Genomic DNA, 14874 nt, shown 5'->3' with positions numbered 1-14874 from the left:
GATGCAGAAGTAACAGAAGATTCGGAATTAGAATACAAATTAAAATCCTCGGAGCTGTCTTTAAATGAAACAGATGAATTCTTGGATGTTCCAACTTTAGATGCAGAAGTAACAGAAGATTCTGAATTAGAATACAAATTAAAATCCTCGGAGCTGTCTTTAAATGAAACAGATGAATTCTTGGATGTTCCAACTTTAGATACTGAAGTAACAGAAGATTCCGAACTATAATCTTTAGCCGATAATGGTTGGATAAGTTCTTCAGAACTGTCTGCCGTAGGTGAATAAATGCCAATATCTTCAAAACAAATCACTTTAATTCCCGATGATTTATTAACCACATTCTCCTGTTCCCATGCATATTTTTTTACATACATTACCGATTTACTTCGTTTTCGGTTGAGCAGTTTCTTAAATGTATTTACTTGTGTAGGTTCACATTTTTGTTTTTTACTTGGTGGAGGTGACGGATTTCTTTGATCCATGTATAAATATTATTTACCTTGTATACACTATGATAAAAATATGATAAAATTAATTTGATTTTTAGTTTGTGTCATATGAGTAAAATAAATTTTCATCGAATAAAAAATGATATCTTTAACTGGTGGAGGCCATTATCAAATAACTTTTTATTTATTTATTTTGACTATATTTTTGAATAAAATTTTTGTTTATCATGCTGATGCGAATTTCATTATGATGATATCCATAGATAAAGATATTCATGAATAGGTTACAAATCTTTTTAAAATTTAATGATGACCAAGACCTACTTTCATTGACTCATTATCAGTTTCAAAAAAATAATTAGACTGATTGCAAAAGAACATAGAAAGGGAAAGAAGTCCAGCTTTTTGAATACATAACTGACGCGTTGAGCTGCTCGGTTCGGATTGCTATCCCAGAAAAACAACTTACTGGGTGAGCAACAAGCTCAGATTTAGTACAGCATGATATGTACTAAGATGCAGCGCATACGCATAAGAAGCAAAAGACAAGGTGACAGTCGGGATGTACATACGTCACCTGTGAACCGGTTGTAAGTCAACTCTACAAGTATGGTCGTGTACGCTGCCTCCCGCCATTTTATTCTTCCTTTTTAGGCCAAAATGTGTCAGTAGATTTAATCAACATGGATGATATAACGTATTCTCAATTAAATATCTTAATTAATAGTACAGTATACTGTTTATCAATAGTGTAAAAATCTAGAATAAGCGAAAAATAAATTAAAATATACAACTTTTCCTCTCTCCCCCCCCCAACCCCAATAGTGGTTGGGAGGTAAGAAGAGTGCAAACCCGTTTTCAAGACTTCTACTGCTGTGTCCCTAAATGTTGTGTTTTCCTTTATACATCTCACCAAACCTTGGAGGACTGGTTTACATTATGTCAATGGAAGATAGCCTTCTTCCGCTATGTATATTCTTTACTGATATCAAAAATATGAAGAAAAAAAATTGATGGGTATATAAATTTTTCAAATGTTTTGGTATCTTTGTTGATTTTGAAGAGTGGAGACATCTCCAATTTCTTCAATTTTTGCATCAGTCGAGAGAAGTTTACGAACGATTTGCAACTAATGGAATAAAGAAAACAGTAAGTAGGCAATGAGCACCAAATCTTATCATCCATTAAATTTAATTCGATCTTTTATAATCAATTGTAATTTCGACATTTTACAAACGGCTGCTGGTTTAAACTTTTTTGGTGTCGATTGTTGGCACAACTATTTAAAACAATAAAAGTTGTTCAAGTTACGATCGTGTTTATTCTTGTTCGAGAATAACACAACTGAATTAACTTTCTCGTCTCATTACAATCTCTCAAATTCGTGGCGAGTTTAAACATTAGCAAGCCCCTTTCAAGATCTTCCAAATCTTTTTGTTTTGCGAGGAAAAAAATTATATTTTTTTCTATCACTTCACGCAGAATAAATAAGGCCGGGATAGCCTGATTGGTAGGGCACTGAGTCCATGTCCAAGAGTTTGATCCCCGCCGGCTGAAGACTCCCAGTGTAGTAAATGGTGACTGATGCACGTTAAATCTGCCAAGTCGCAAAATCTTCCATGTTCCCATAACAAATCAATACCTCTGGGAGTACTGATCCAGGAGTTTCCTTGTCTTATGGATCAGTTCAGAAAATTACAAGGCTCCGGAGTTGAACATAAGTAGTCGCAAACCCAAAATTGAGTCGGCTGTTCAACGACGGATATAATACAAAATAAATAGAGAAAATCTAATAGAGTTAATAACTTTAAAAAAAATTTAATTTAAAATCCAATCTTTTTCCACGTGAAAGCTCATTATTCTGTTTTACATAATACGTGTCTGAGCTGAGTGATTTGTAGTTGTGATAACGTTTACAACTAAATGCTCCAACTTTTGAGTTTATTTGGTTGAGGTCAATTAATAGGTTTTTACAAATGCTAGACGAATTAACAGATTTAAATAATTGGAGGTAATCTCTAACAGATCCAATGAACAAAGATACCCAATGTACCGTAAACTCGCTTGTATACTCTCCTGATGTTATTATTACTGTGTTTAAATCAAATAAAATACATTCTATTTTATACAGTTGCTATCTTGCAACGTTTTAGAGTCGATGCTTTATAAAGACTCTTCAAAATATAAAAATAATTTATCGGAACAGGAATGGTACAACCATAAAATAGTAATTTGATTTTAGTTTTGAGTAACGTATTTCCCAATCACAGCTGCGTAATGTTACCTTGAGTGAAGATTTTATGGTCTATCACATGTTGATGAGTCAGTTATAGCTTGAAACCTTCGAACAGTTTTATGACAACTAAGTGAAGCACCTGCAAATTAAGCAAACATCGCGCTGCACGATGATATCTTGTGGAAAGTGCTGAACATTGATTGGTGTTCTTAGCTTTATTTATCCACGTACTAGTTCGTAGAGGGCATTCTATTGCACGATTTTTTATTACGCAACCAGGAAAAAAAAGTTTAATACGAAGAAAAACTTTCTCGAGCATTGTCGATTAAACACAGCAACAAAACAGTAAAGGTTAAAAATGTGGTTGATTATTTACAACAAAATACTCCTGCATTTTGAACTAGGTATTCTAAATTTAAAAAAAATTTGAAATAAAAATTTCGAAATGAACTTCAATTGGAATTTGTAAAAAAGGTTGCAAAGTATTTAAAAAAATGTTATATGAAATGAGTTGATGTAATTCATATGCCTTGTACAAGTTTAACAAGTTCAGATTATACAAGTTTAACAATTGTTGCAGAATGATTCAGTGGCGAATGGGTGCATTAATAAAGAAACCATATTTAATAACAAACAAATTTAATAAACAAAATAAATAATATGATACGAAATGGGGCTCGCCAATGAGCCATCCAGTTCAATCCATTGCCTGCCACATAAGTTATACAGAATTATTGTAAGTGATTACAACGCCCTCTTCTGGTCAGGCAGAGATTCGTAACATTAATATTTTCGAAATTATTACGCACGTTATAATAAATGATAGAGGAAATAAAAGAAAAATATACCAAGTTTGCGACAGCTAAAAATTGTTAAATGTTTAGCCTTTTTGTTAGACAACAAGAATCTAAATTAATCCCACACATTTTATAACTTCACACCACCAATGGCTCCCAAAGCTACACAAACGCGCTTTTAAAGCTCTTGCAGTATTTTCAGCAACAGCGGTTCCTAAAACTACGCGTTTGACGTAGCTCATTAAATGAAATCACCTGGTGTAAGGTCCGATAATCTTCGTTGCCACGTGATTAAGGATAAAATTACGAATCATTGCCATTCCTAAACAACAAAATGTATGGAAAACTTGATTAGGGTTTAGTTGTTCGCCACGTGACAAAAGGATCGAGCATCGGACATTTGTAAATAGCATATTTTCCGTTAATTTAGTGTTCCGCTTATTGTAATAAGTGAGGCAATTTTGAAAAAATTAATATTTAAAATCCGGTCATTCATTTGTGTTAATTCTGTATTTGGTAATCTCACAATGAGCTAGCTGATCGTAAGACAGGATTCCCTGTAGATCATCGAAGTCAAGCATCATTGGCAGTGGTTAATATGTGGGGGACTCTCATATCAGCCTGCGAAAGGACGGAGGGTACACGATATCGATCCTTGTTAAACTGTTCTACCGTAAAGTGCTCGACATTGCTCGCAAGTCGTCGGGCTACCATGCTACCAAAGCAGGGGGGATAGAACTTTATCCTCTGCAGAGGGTGAAAATTGTGATGGCATATCTTCAGCTCATCCTCAAGTATGTTTCTTGGTACCCATTTGCCAATAGCCTATAATGAAACTCTATTGTGACGTAAATAAAGAACTACTCTCGTTCCTGTATTTGGTAAGAGACCAGACAAAGCTTTCACGAGCTCCAGATTAAAGTATTTCAGAGTCCCTATGCTTTGTATATATAACACTATTAGTATAATACTATTGGCAAAAATTTGCTAATGGTATCTTATTTTTTACTATTCTGTTCTTGGTTTGAGATATCGACACAGCCTCACTTCGTCACTTCTTTTCTCTCAATGTTAGTCGGAAATAAAAGTCTTATATGTATGTGTGTGGTAGAGAAAACATTGTAAGGTAATCGTAATCAAATGATAGCTTTGTACATGTGATAGTTAAAAAAATATAAAAAAATTTTGAAAAGGAAAGTAAGCTAAAAAAAGAAAAAAAAAGAACTTAAAATAGAGAAGGATTGGAATCGCGTTTGTGTCGAAATTCGTAGCGGACAAACTCTGAATTACACTTTACTAGTCAAGAAGAAGGATTTACCTTATTGGCGTGCTGTTATTCACTGCGTCTGGGTAAATAAGTTCATTTTACTATGTCAACTAATACGTTTTACTACGTTTATTTGTTTTTAAGATAGCCTTATTTATTGGTCATTACTAGAGCCCGGATTTTGATGACCTAAAAAATCCCAATTAATGTCCTTAAAAAGTGCAAAAATGCCCTTAAAAGGTGCAAAAAATGCCCTTAAAAGGTGCAAAAAATGCCCTTAAAAAACGAAAAATGATCTTAAAAAGTGCGAAAAATGCCCTTAAAAATGCGAAAATTGCGCTGAAAATGCCTTATGACATGACTTAAATAAAGTAAAAATATTGAACTAAAACAATATTTTACTCTTTAAAATTATTATGAGTCATTTCAAAGAATATAAGGAAATGCAATACTTGTTCTACGTTCATTAAAGTTTGAAAAATATGTTTTATATCCTAAAATAACAAAAAAAAGGAAAATATATTGACTCCAAAACATTTTCATTTTGTATAGAAACTTTAATGAATACAACAACTTCCATCTAATAATATTACTAAATATCAAAATTACATTGGATTATAAAATTTTTTTGTTGATATTTTGAAATGTAAACGAGTGTCTCATGTCTGAAAGTAAATTTTTATACCTGGAGAAACTTCTTTCAACGTCTACTGATGTTATTGGTGAGTACTTGAAAAAGACGGTCTCACTTACTGACAATTCTTCTTCAATTTGAAAAGATGCTGCTTCACCTGTTAATATCCTAGAGATTTTCTTCACTGTTTGGAAGCCTGTGTAATAATAAAAAATGATAAAAAAAATAATAAAAATTGGAAAAAGATAACAAAAAATTTAAAAAATGTTTTAAAATGCAAACTAAGCCAAAAAATTTAATGAAAAATGCCCTATGAATCTAAAAAAATGCTCTAAAAGACAAAAAATGCCCAAAAATGCAAATATCATCAAAATCCGGGCCTTAGTCATTACGGTTACGAAAAATTTTTTAGTCCACTTTATTATAAGTTTTTTTAAAGATTCATACCTTAACAAACCGTAAGGATTTTTTCCAATAGTAGAATTGTTGTGTAACGTTTTGATAACCTCTCCTCTCGTGGGGAAAAATAGGTACTATTCGATTTTGCCCCTACCCATTGATGTGAGACTATGCTGGGCCGAAGAAAGCTGAAGTGCAGCGGCGGAAAAAGTTTCACATCTAAATTAAGTGTTTAATTTTCTTAAATTGTCACAAATCAATTTCTTCGAATGTTCCTAATTATTATTACTTTTTCAATGGCGGGCACTTGGGGTTTGTTCTATTGGCCACAGAAACGCCAGAACTGCTACTCTCTTCTCGTTACCCAGTGGGCACCTGTGGCGAAGCCACGGCGGTGGAGCAGCGTCGCCCACGTCACACAACCAGAAACCCGTTTATAGGGCGGGTCACATTCACACAAAGGAGAAAGGACCTAGAACACAGAGAGAGAAAGAAATATCCATGCCCTGAGCAGGATTCGAACCCGCGGCCAATGGCTCCGCAGTCAGACACGCTAACCACTCGGCCACCTGGTCGGCTGTTCCTAATTAATAAATTGTCAGAATAGGAGTGCCTGCTACTTTTTCACTGGCCGAAGAGTAAAGTGACTGATACACGCTAAATCTGTCGAGTCGCGAAAGTCCTCCATGTTCCCATAACAAATCAATACCTCTGGGGGTACTGGATTGGAGATCGATCATTCTCTGATTCAGGTCAAAATTACGATCTGTGGATGAATGAATGGGTACGCCCTATAAACGGGTGCGACGCATGATGTGGCAGAAGCCGAATTCTTGGCCATAGATAGCACCACTGAAAAACAAGAAACGCACTCTCTGCCTTAAATTTGCTCGGTTTCACCAAGCAGGCTTGCCCATGTGGCAAATGGCATTAGAATCAACCAACTTTTTCACTGAAATTCTAGTAGCATTCCCATCGAGTTAACATGTGCAGATATCGGGTGATCTGACTTTTCCAATATATATATTACTACTACTCAACTATTCTATAATAGTCAGATTGAATTATGATAATCAGTGAGTACTTCTCGTGATAGCAAGATAGTACCGCTTGTTTGGGTGAACAGTCTATCAACGTTATGGTAAGTATCTCATACAAATTACATCTTTGAGGCAGATTTCTTGTGAAAGACATACAAATAGCAGCTTGAACTTATGGATTTAACCTTAGAAAATGGTTTTATATATTTCTGGACATATAACACGTGTGTGGTAGCATGAGAAATGGTCAATTTTTCTGGTTATTACGCCTCGTCATCATATTTTCTAAGCTAATTAATCTTGTTCTTTCCCTGGGCGTTTTGAGTAAATTATTATTGGATAACGTATGGTTTAAAATTGATTTACTTACTATATTTCCTTAACATTTTCCTTAACATTTCATAAGCGTTTTCCCGATGAATTTATGTTCTCAGATTTTCCACTGAACTTGTCAATTCTTTAATCTGAAGAAAAATGTCACATATGTAGAAATAAAAAAACAGTGTTTTGAGTCGAGTTACATTTTCAAAAAGTATTTACCAAAAGAGAAACAATTAATTAAATAAAAAGTTCCAAAGAAACTCGATTAATGACGATGAAGGGATTACAAAATCGGTTACTGTTACACTCTCCAATAGAATAAAAAAATCTTTTCAACTCGTCTATTATTTTGTTTCATAGACGGCGTTGAACAGCCGGCACAATTCTGAGTTAACGATTACCAATGTTCACCTCTGTCGGCTTGTAATTTTGAATCCAATCCAGAAGACAAAGGAACTCCTGGATCAAGTAATGGGAGAAATTTTACCTTCGTGAAGGACTTATTGATGGAACTACCCCTCATTGGAGGCGAACGCTCTACCTCCTGAGCTCGTCTACTGGACAACTATATCTTTTAAAGACATCTATTATCAGCAAAAAATGTAATAAAAGTAGTTTTCTTCAAACAGACAAATTTCGTGCTGTGATCTCGATCACTATACCATTCTGTAGAGACAAAAGATAATTCTTTGAGCAAATTTGCAAGCGTCCTTGACATGAGGTACAATAAATTAACAACAATTGAAAAGGGAAAAAATAAATAAATATATAAATAAAATAAGTATAGAAAAACTCTTGCAATGGGTGCGTGGAACGAAGTTGAAAAGGAATGTTTCTGCCTGAAGCCAATTTGTCTGTTAGGCAACTTTTTGTATCAGCCCAAGAAAGAAAACTCATGGCGTGAGATGAATAAGTAATTGGCTAATAAGCCGATGGGCATATACTAAATATCGGTTGAAATATGTTCTGTAGGCTGTGAGTTTGGAAATTATTCAAGTACAAGTTCTGACAGATTACTTAAGACGCGTTACTTGTCTGAAAATGCATTTTGGGGACTTGTTTTATTTGAAAATGATGTTCTGTCATAAACTATAACATTTACATGCATATACGATAACGCATAAGCAATAATTACTTCTGTAAAAATATTTTTACAGAAATAATTATTGCTATTAGTAGTAGTTATTTTTACAGAATTTTTTATTGAAGTATGTAAGAATATTTTTACAGAAGTAATTATTGCTATTAGTAGTAGTTATTTTTACAGAATTTTTTATTGAAGTATGTAAAAATATTTTTACAGAAGTAATTATTGCTATCAGTAGTAGTTATTTTTACAGAATTTTTTATTGAGGTATGTAAAAATATTTCTACAGAAGTAATTATTGCTATTAGTAGTAGTTATTTTTACAGAATTTTTTATTGAAGTAGTTGAAAATATTTTTACAGAAGTAATTATTGCTTATACGTTATCGTATATGCATGTAAATGTTACAGAGTATGACAGAACAGCATCTTTAAATAAAACAAGTCCCCAATTGCATTTTCAGACAAGCAACGCGTCTTAAATAATCTGTCAGAACTTGTACATGATTCATCTTTAGTCTTTTCTTTAGTCGTGAATCATCGTTAGTTTAGATTCATCTTCATCGTTACTCCATAGTCTTTTCTTCTCTAGCAGTATAGTTTTATGGGACTAAGTATAAATTCATTTAATAATATAAACGCTTCATACAAATGCAAAAGAATATCCGCTGGTAGTGATGAGGACGATGCATATTCAGGATGTCTCACAAAGATAACATTGAAACATCAAACATTAGTCATATTTAGCATTTTCACGAAGCATCCCACATGTTCATGTGCGTAAGTTCTGTGTACTGAGTTTAAATCCGAATACAGTTTGGATTTTAACCAAGCCTTTGCAGTACAACTTCTTACATCCGTCGTTGAACAGCCCACCCAATTTTGAGTTTACGACTACAAAGGTCCAACTCCGTAGCCTTGTAGTTTTGAACCAATCCAGAAGACAAGGAACCTTCTGGATCAGTACCCCGAGAGGTATTGATTTGTTAAGGGAACATAGAGGAATTTGCGACTCGACAGATTTAACGTGCATCTGTCACCATTTACAACACGGGGAATTTTCGGCCGATGGGGCTCGAACCCACGAACTCTTGGACATGGGCTCAGTGCCCTACCAACCAGGCTATCCCGGCTTTTGCAGTACAACTTAGGAGTTACCAACGACAGCCGGTAAAAGTCCGAAACAAGGGATTAAAATCGACTTTAAATAAGTCCGTCGCCACACTTTTCTGTTCCTGCCAGTTTCCAGGGGCTTTCGAATAAATAATTTGCCCATTGTGCAGCTCTAGTGCGACGTAAATTAACAACGACAACAATCGAATAAATAACTGTGAGACAATAAAATTAGGTAAATAATTGTGGGAAAATTACTATAGTTTTAAAGAAAAAATGTTCTGTGTTAAACTTCAAGAACTTATTTAATCAATTTATGCATCATTGCAAGGTAGATGTTATTTTTAAGAAAACAATTACTCATCCTGTCCTTTAAACAGTTCATTTTCTGCTATATATTCAGAGGCAAGTGGATTACCTTTTATCATCAGAAATTTTTCGTTACGGAATTCACTGAAGTGTAAATTTTTTCATTTGTGATTTCCTATTACCTTTTTTTTTTGGTCTTCTTCCTGACTTTCACCTCTCACGAAGCATCAACAATGGCAGAAGAAAAGAAAGAAAAAAATCATCTCACCCTGAAAAAGATAGTGACGTCGCTTTCGATTCAACCGACGTACACTTTACTTCAGTCGTCCGATTCGGTCGAGCTGATTTTCAGCTCGAATGGTTGTCATTGCCTGTTTATTGTTGTAACTGTTACTGAATTGGTGATCACGTTTTCAAACAATTCAGTTCCACGCTAGTAAATTTTACGTTCATTTTTTCCCCACCTCTTCTCATAAATTTCATGCTTTTTTATATAACAGTAAAATATTGATCACATTTCATGTTCTATAATTTCCGGATTGGAGAAATGTAAATAATGTGCACATTTTCTAATTATTCTAGAGAGGTTTTTAGTGGGGTAAAAAACACGATTTCCAAAAATCAAGTAAGATGTATACATATAGAATGCGCTATTGATAATTCCGGAAGCTTGTTTAAATTTTACGTTAGTTTTTTCCACCTCTGCTCATAAATTTCATCTGTTTTATGTAACAGTAATATATTGATCATATATCATGATATATTATTTTTGGATTGGATCAAGGAAATAATGAGTCACATTTTCTAATTTTTCTTGAGAGGTATTTAGTAGGAAAAAAACACGATTTCCAAAAATTCAATAAGATGCATCGAAGAAATAGATCCAATATATGCATAGAATGTTCCACAAATTTGTTAAGTACTTATCTTAAAACTAGTACGCAACAATTCAAGGTTAAAATGTCACTTGTTGAAAAAGAGTGGTTTTGTCACTTTATTGCCCCGATTTCTTTAATTTAATGAATTTTGTGGCTTAACAACAAACATTTTAAAATAAATTTCCCCCTTCTTTTAACCCTTTGATTGGGGACTAGGAACCTTTGTGCATTTCTGCTAAGGGCAATTAGTTACATACATAAGCAAAGACTATTCCGACATTTCCGTATCACCCACATCAAAGTTACAATTATTTACCAAAACCAATTTTATTTAGCCCATCGTGTATTTTGCTGTATAGTTCGATTATCCTACAATATCGACTTACAATATTTACTTTAGAGAATAAAGAATGCAAGGTGTATAATTTATTCATTTCTCCTGTTGGTCAACACATTTTGTGCATAAAACCAAATTCTTATATTACTCACAATCAAGCTCAATAACACTTATTAATTTTTTTTTTTATAACCGGTATTGCACAGTAGTTGCCAACCCAATTCTGAGTTAACGGCAATCAAGGTTCAACCCCATAGCCTTCTGATTTTGAATCCAATCCAAAACACAAGGGAACTCCTGCATTAAGTGTTGGGCCATGAATCTAGCCATCGTGGAGGACTTATGGATGAAGATTAACAGCATTTGCATTAAATAGAGAGGAAAACCACAAGGTGCAAGGTCAGCACTGTAGTGGGTTCGAGCCGGGAGTCAACTTCGAATCTACCAGGCAGCGTTAGGATTCGAATCTTGGTCCCTGCAGAGGGGAGCGAGCTCATTGCTCTATCCCCTGAACCATCGCGACTCATTAAGGAGAGTTTTATTTTATTTTATTTTATTTTATAATCATCGTTGAACAGCTGACCCATTCTCTTGCGGCTTTTAAGTTTTTTTTCCTGTCTATTTCATTTCTGTAACATTAAGTGTGGTAAATGTATAGTGTATTCTTATTCTAATATTTTATATTATTATAAAGCTTTACTTACTTTACTCCTTACCTTGCTTTACTTCATACGATAGATACTCTACGATATGTTTTACTTTTAAAGAATGATATTGTCAGAAGGTAAACAAACAACTCTGTATCATCATCATTTAAAGCAAAGTAAATCATACGATACTGAATTTATTATGCTTCATTTATATTAAGCGATATCGCAGGATTGAAGATCCCAAGTACAACTTCTCAAAAAAAAAATTTTTTTTTTACAATAAATATGATCATTAAAGCATTATTTATGAAACTAGAATAATACGAGCACAATACATCGGTTTAACCTTCTCAATAAATTTTGCATAACCAGTTTTATTTTTAAAAGAAAATTATGTAACCGATTTGCAGTCGATACTCAAGCCCAGCACGTCTCATGATCATCTTCTACTGTACCCCCTTCTCTTTCGACATCAACAAAATAGAATCATTAATTCTTTTTCTTATTTTGCAATTACTATCACCGACGCACCTTACAAAGAAGTTGTCAGACCGGAATTCATAGCTGAGTCACTCGCCTTCGATGGAATGTTCTATTACACGACATACTTCCAGTTCTATTTTACTTTTATTATTTGTGGCCTTTCTTTCCCGCCTTTCGACCCACTACTACCTATACCAAAGCGTTTACTTGCTGCGACGTCATCGCGTATTCTTTAGTTTTTTGTTTGCAAACGATCACGAAACGCTTCAGCAGCTGTCTGATGTCTCAACTCGATTCTTTTGTCTTTAAAGCACATTTTTTGTTCTTTTATTCATTTTCTTCTTTTTTTTGTTATGTTAGTACTACTTTTAGTGCAAGAAAAAATTTTAATTCTCAAGTCTGGTTAGTGCTCTCGGCTCTTAGGGGTAGGGTCCTCACAAACGTGTGAGAAATGTGGTGATCGAACCGGATTTTCTGGTAACGTCGAGGGCAAGGTCAGAAATGCTTCGATGAATAAGGAAAAAATAATAATAAAATAAAAAGATCATGTGTAAGGTGTAACCGTTTTCGTTTTTGAAAAGACGAGTATTAAATAGTTTCATATAAATTGAACATGAATCAAAATTAGCTTCATAAAATGAATTTGGACTATCTCTCTCTCTGACAATTTTCGAGTAATTTTAAATTCAGTTCTTCACGCTGCCAAATAAATAAATTAATTTTGTTTAATCAAAAATTCTCCGGGATTTTTATATATCTCAGAAATTTCCCAGGTAGAGTTTCCGAAGAAAAAAAAACTACTTTTCCATTTTTTTTCTTCTCTATTGCTTGCTTGAATATTTAAATAAATATTACTAATGAATGTTCACCTATTTACAGTAATAACGTTAAAGTTATTATTTATTTGAAAAAAATGTTTTAAAATTTCCTTAGAATTCGATGTTAATAAATTACTTTAAAAAAAATGCTGTAACTATTGAAAACGAATTAAGTACCTATTACTATTTACAATTATGAATTCAAAACTTTATATATCATAAATCATTTTATATTTAAATCTTGTAATGACATCTGTAAATAGAAAATATTTCATTCAATTCATAGTCATTAGAGAAAAAAAATTTTTGTATGTTTTTTTTTTTTTTTTTTCTTATTGGTAATAAAAATCTGTACAATTCCCTTTATCTAAAATATTTTGAACACTAAGTGATAATTAGTTTGAAATTTATATTTTGAAAAATCTACAAAATTTTTTCTTTTTCGTATTCGCAGCTGTGGTTGTAAATATTGTTTGGTCCAATCTCCCAATTTTTAGTAATTTGAATTGGTACAGCTTTTTTCTTCTTTAACAAGATTGTTAATTTCTCCATCTAGGGCTAAAAATATTCATTGGTTTGATTGAATACAAGATACTCCGCAATCGTCATCCTTAATATATATTTTTTGAGTTCTTGTCAAATAAGAAATCAGATAAACACTATTTACATTAATGGTAGCGAATTGATATTTTAGCTAGGAAAAAATGAAAACGTTCTCATAGTCTGTTTCAAGTCACTAGTAAGGAAGAAGGTATAGTATTAAAACCAGTTTGAGTGCTGGAATTTTTTCTTTAGTTAAAAAAAACGAGCTTTGTTGCTATTAATTTACGTATGAGAAGGGGACAGTAAATATATCGATAATAATTTTTTTTGTGTGGATATTTTGAACCCTTTGTCTCTCATAAAATATCAAAAATTACTATTCACTGAACCCTTTTCCCATTTGTCATATCGTAGTAAGTAATTAGTAAATATACGTAGTACTTTACACTATTATGACTTTTCGCATAAATTTGGATAATTTTTTTTTTTTTTTACCTTCTTTTCTTATGTTGGTAAATACATATTATTGTTTGTTGCTATTTAATGTTTCCATCAATGCCCAACTCTTACTTTCTTATCTTCAAACTTCATCATTATAATTTCATACTATAAATTCAAATTCTTGCAAGATTTCATGTTTTAATATTTTTTTATTCTTGTTTATTTATTTATTTTTTGAAAAATGCACAAAACATTTATGGTATTATTGCTTTTATGCAAAAAATGAATTAAAATATTGGTAATGTAATTTTCTAGTGCTGCCATCTTACTTCATAATGATAAACTTAAAGCTTCCTCCAGCTTCTTAGAGTTATGGGAACACTTCTATTTTATGTAATTGTCAGTTTTGATGTATATGAAATTTAAATAAAGGAAAAAAGATATAAAAAAAGTAAATCTAACCATTAAATATTTTTGGGATAAGCGGATTTGAAAGGTTTAAGCGAAAAAATAGTCGATACTTACTTTTTATAAAATTTTGCAGATGACGACACTGGAGAGTTAGAGATCCACAGAGGAATATAATGAAGTTGTTTGATCGTGGACACAAAAACAATAAATATGCAAAATAATATCTTTTTTTTTCTTATTTTAATCCAAAGGTAGGTCTTTATTTTAGCGTCTTATGTCAAACTTTCGTATTTAGAATTTCATTGTGTGTTTGCAAGTCTTAGAAAATATCTAAAATTTCCAAATAAAAACATCAACTGCTAAATCTTCCGAGTTAATATCTTCAATACGCAATACGTTTTCTCACATAAAATAAAAACAGCATTTAAGAAAGTTTATATTATAACCGTCATTGAACAGCCAACCCAATTCTAAGTTGACGACTACCAATGTTCAACTCCGTTCCGTAGCCTTATAATTTTGAACTCATTCCAGAAGACAAGGAACTCAAAGATCTAGTTTTGAGAGTAATTTGCCTTTGCGAAGGACTTTTTTTCGGAACTAACCCGCATTTGCTTAACATGGAAAGGAGAAAACCTCCCTTGGTTAGCCTGACGGCA

General features: G+C 32.9%; 1 protein-coding gene and 1 long non-coding RNA gene across 2 annotated transcripts in view; both read right to left on the bottom strand.

Annotated features, from left to right (window-relative positions):
• LOC107438201 (serine-rich adhesin for platelets-like) overlaps positions 1-609 on the bottom strand; it is a gene marked incomplete in the record, with an annotated part of 4034 nt that extends 3425 nt beyond the window's left edge. Inside the window, 1 exon segment of the mRNA XM_071178494.1 lies at positions 30-609. Coding sequence (XP_071034595.1) covers positions 30-485 — 456 coding nt within the window.
• A 4679-nt stretch (positions 610-5288) lies between these two features.
• LOC122274064 (uncharacterized) lies at positions 5289-12295 on the bottom strand. Its single transcript, XR_006227867.2, has 3 exons — positions 11574-12295; positions 7196-7289; positions 5289-5582 (listed from the first exon to the last, which is right to left on the bottom strand). It is a non-coding gene; the product is annotated as an uncharacterized lncRNA (long non-coding RNA).
• Between the last annotated feature and the right edge of the window lie 2579 nt (positions 12296-14874).

This window comes from Parasteatoda tepidariorum, chromosome 3 (assembly GCF_043381705.1).
Source record: "Parasteatoda tepidariorum isolate YZ-2023 chromosome 3, CAS_Ptep_4.0, whole genome shotgun sequence".
NCBI lineage: Eukaryota > Metazoa > Arthropoda > Arachnida > Araneae > Theridiidae > Parasteatoda > Parasteatoda tepidariorum.
This window is presented reverse-complemented; position numbering and strand designations above follow the sequence as displayed.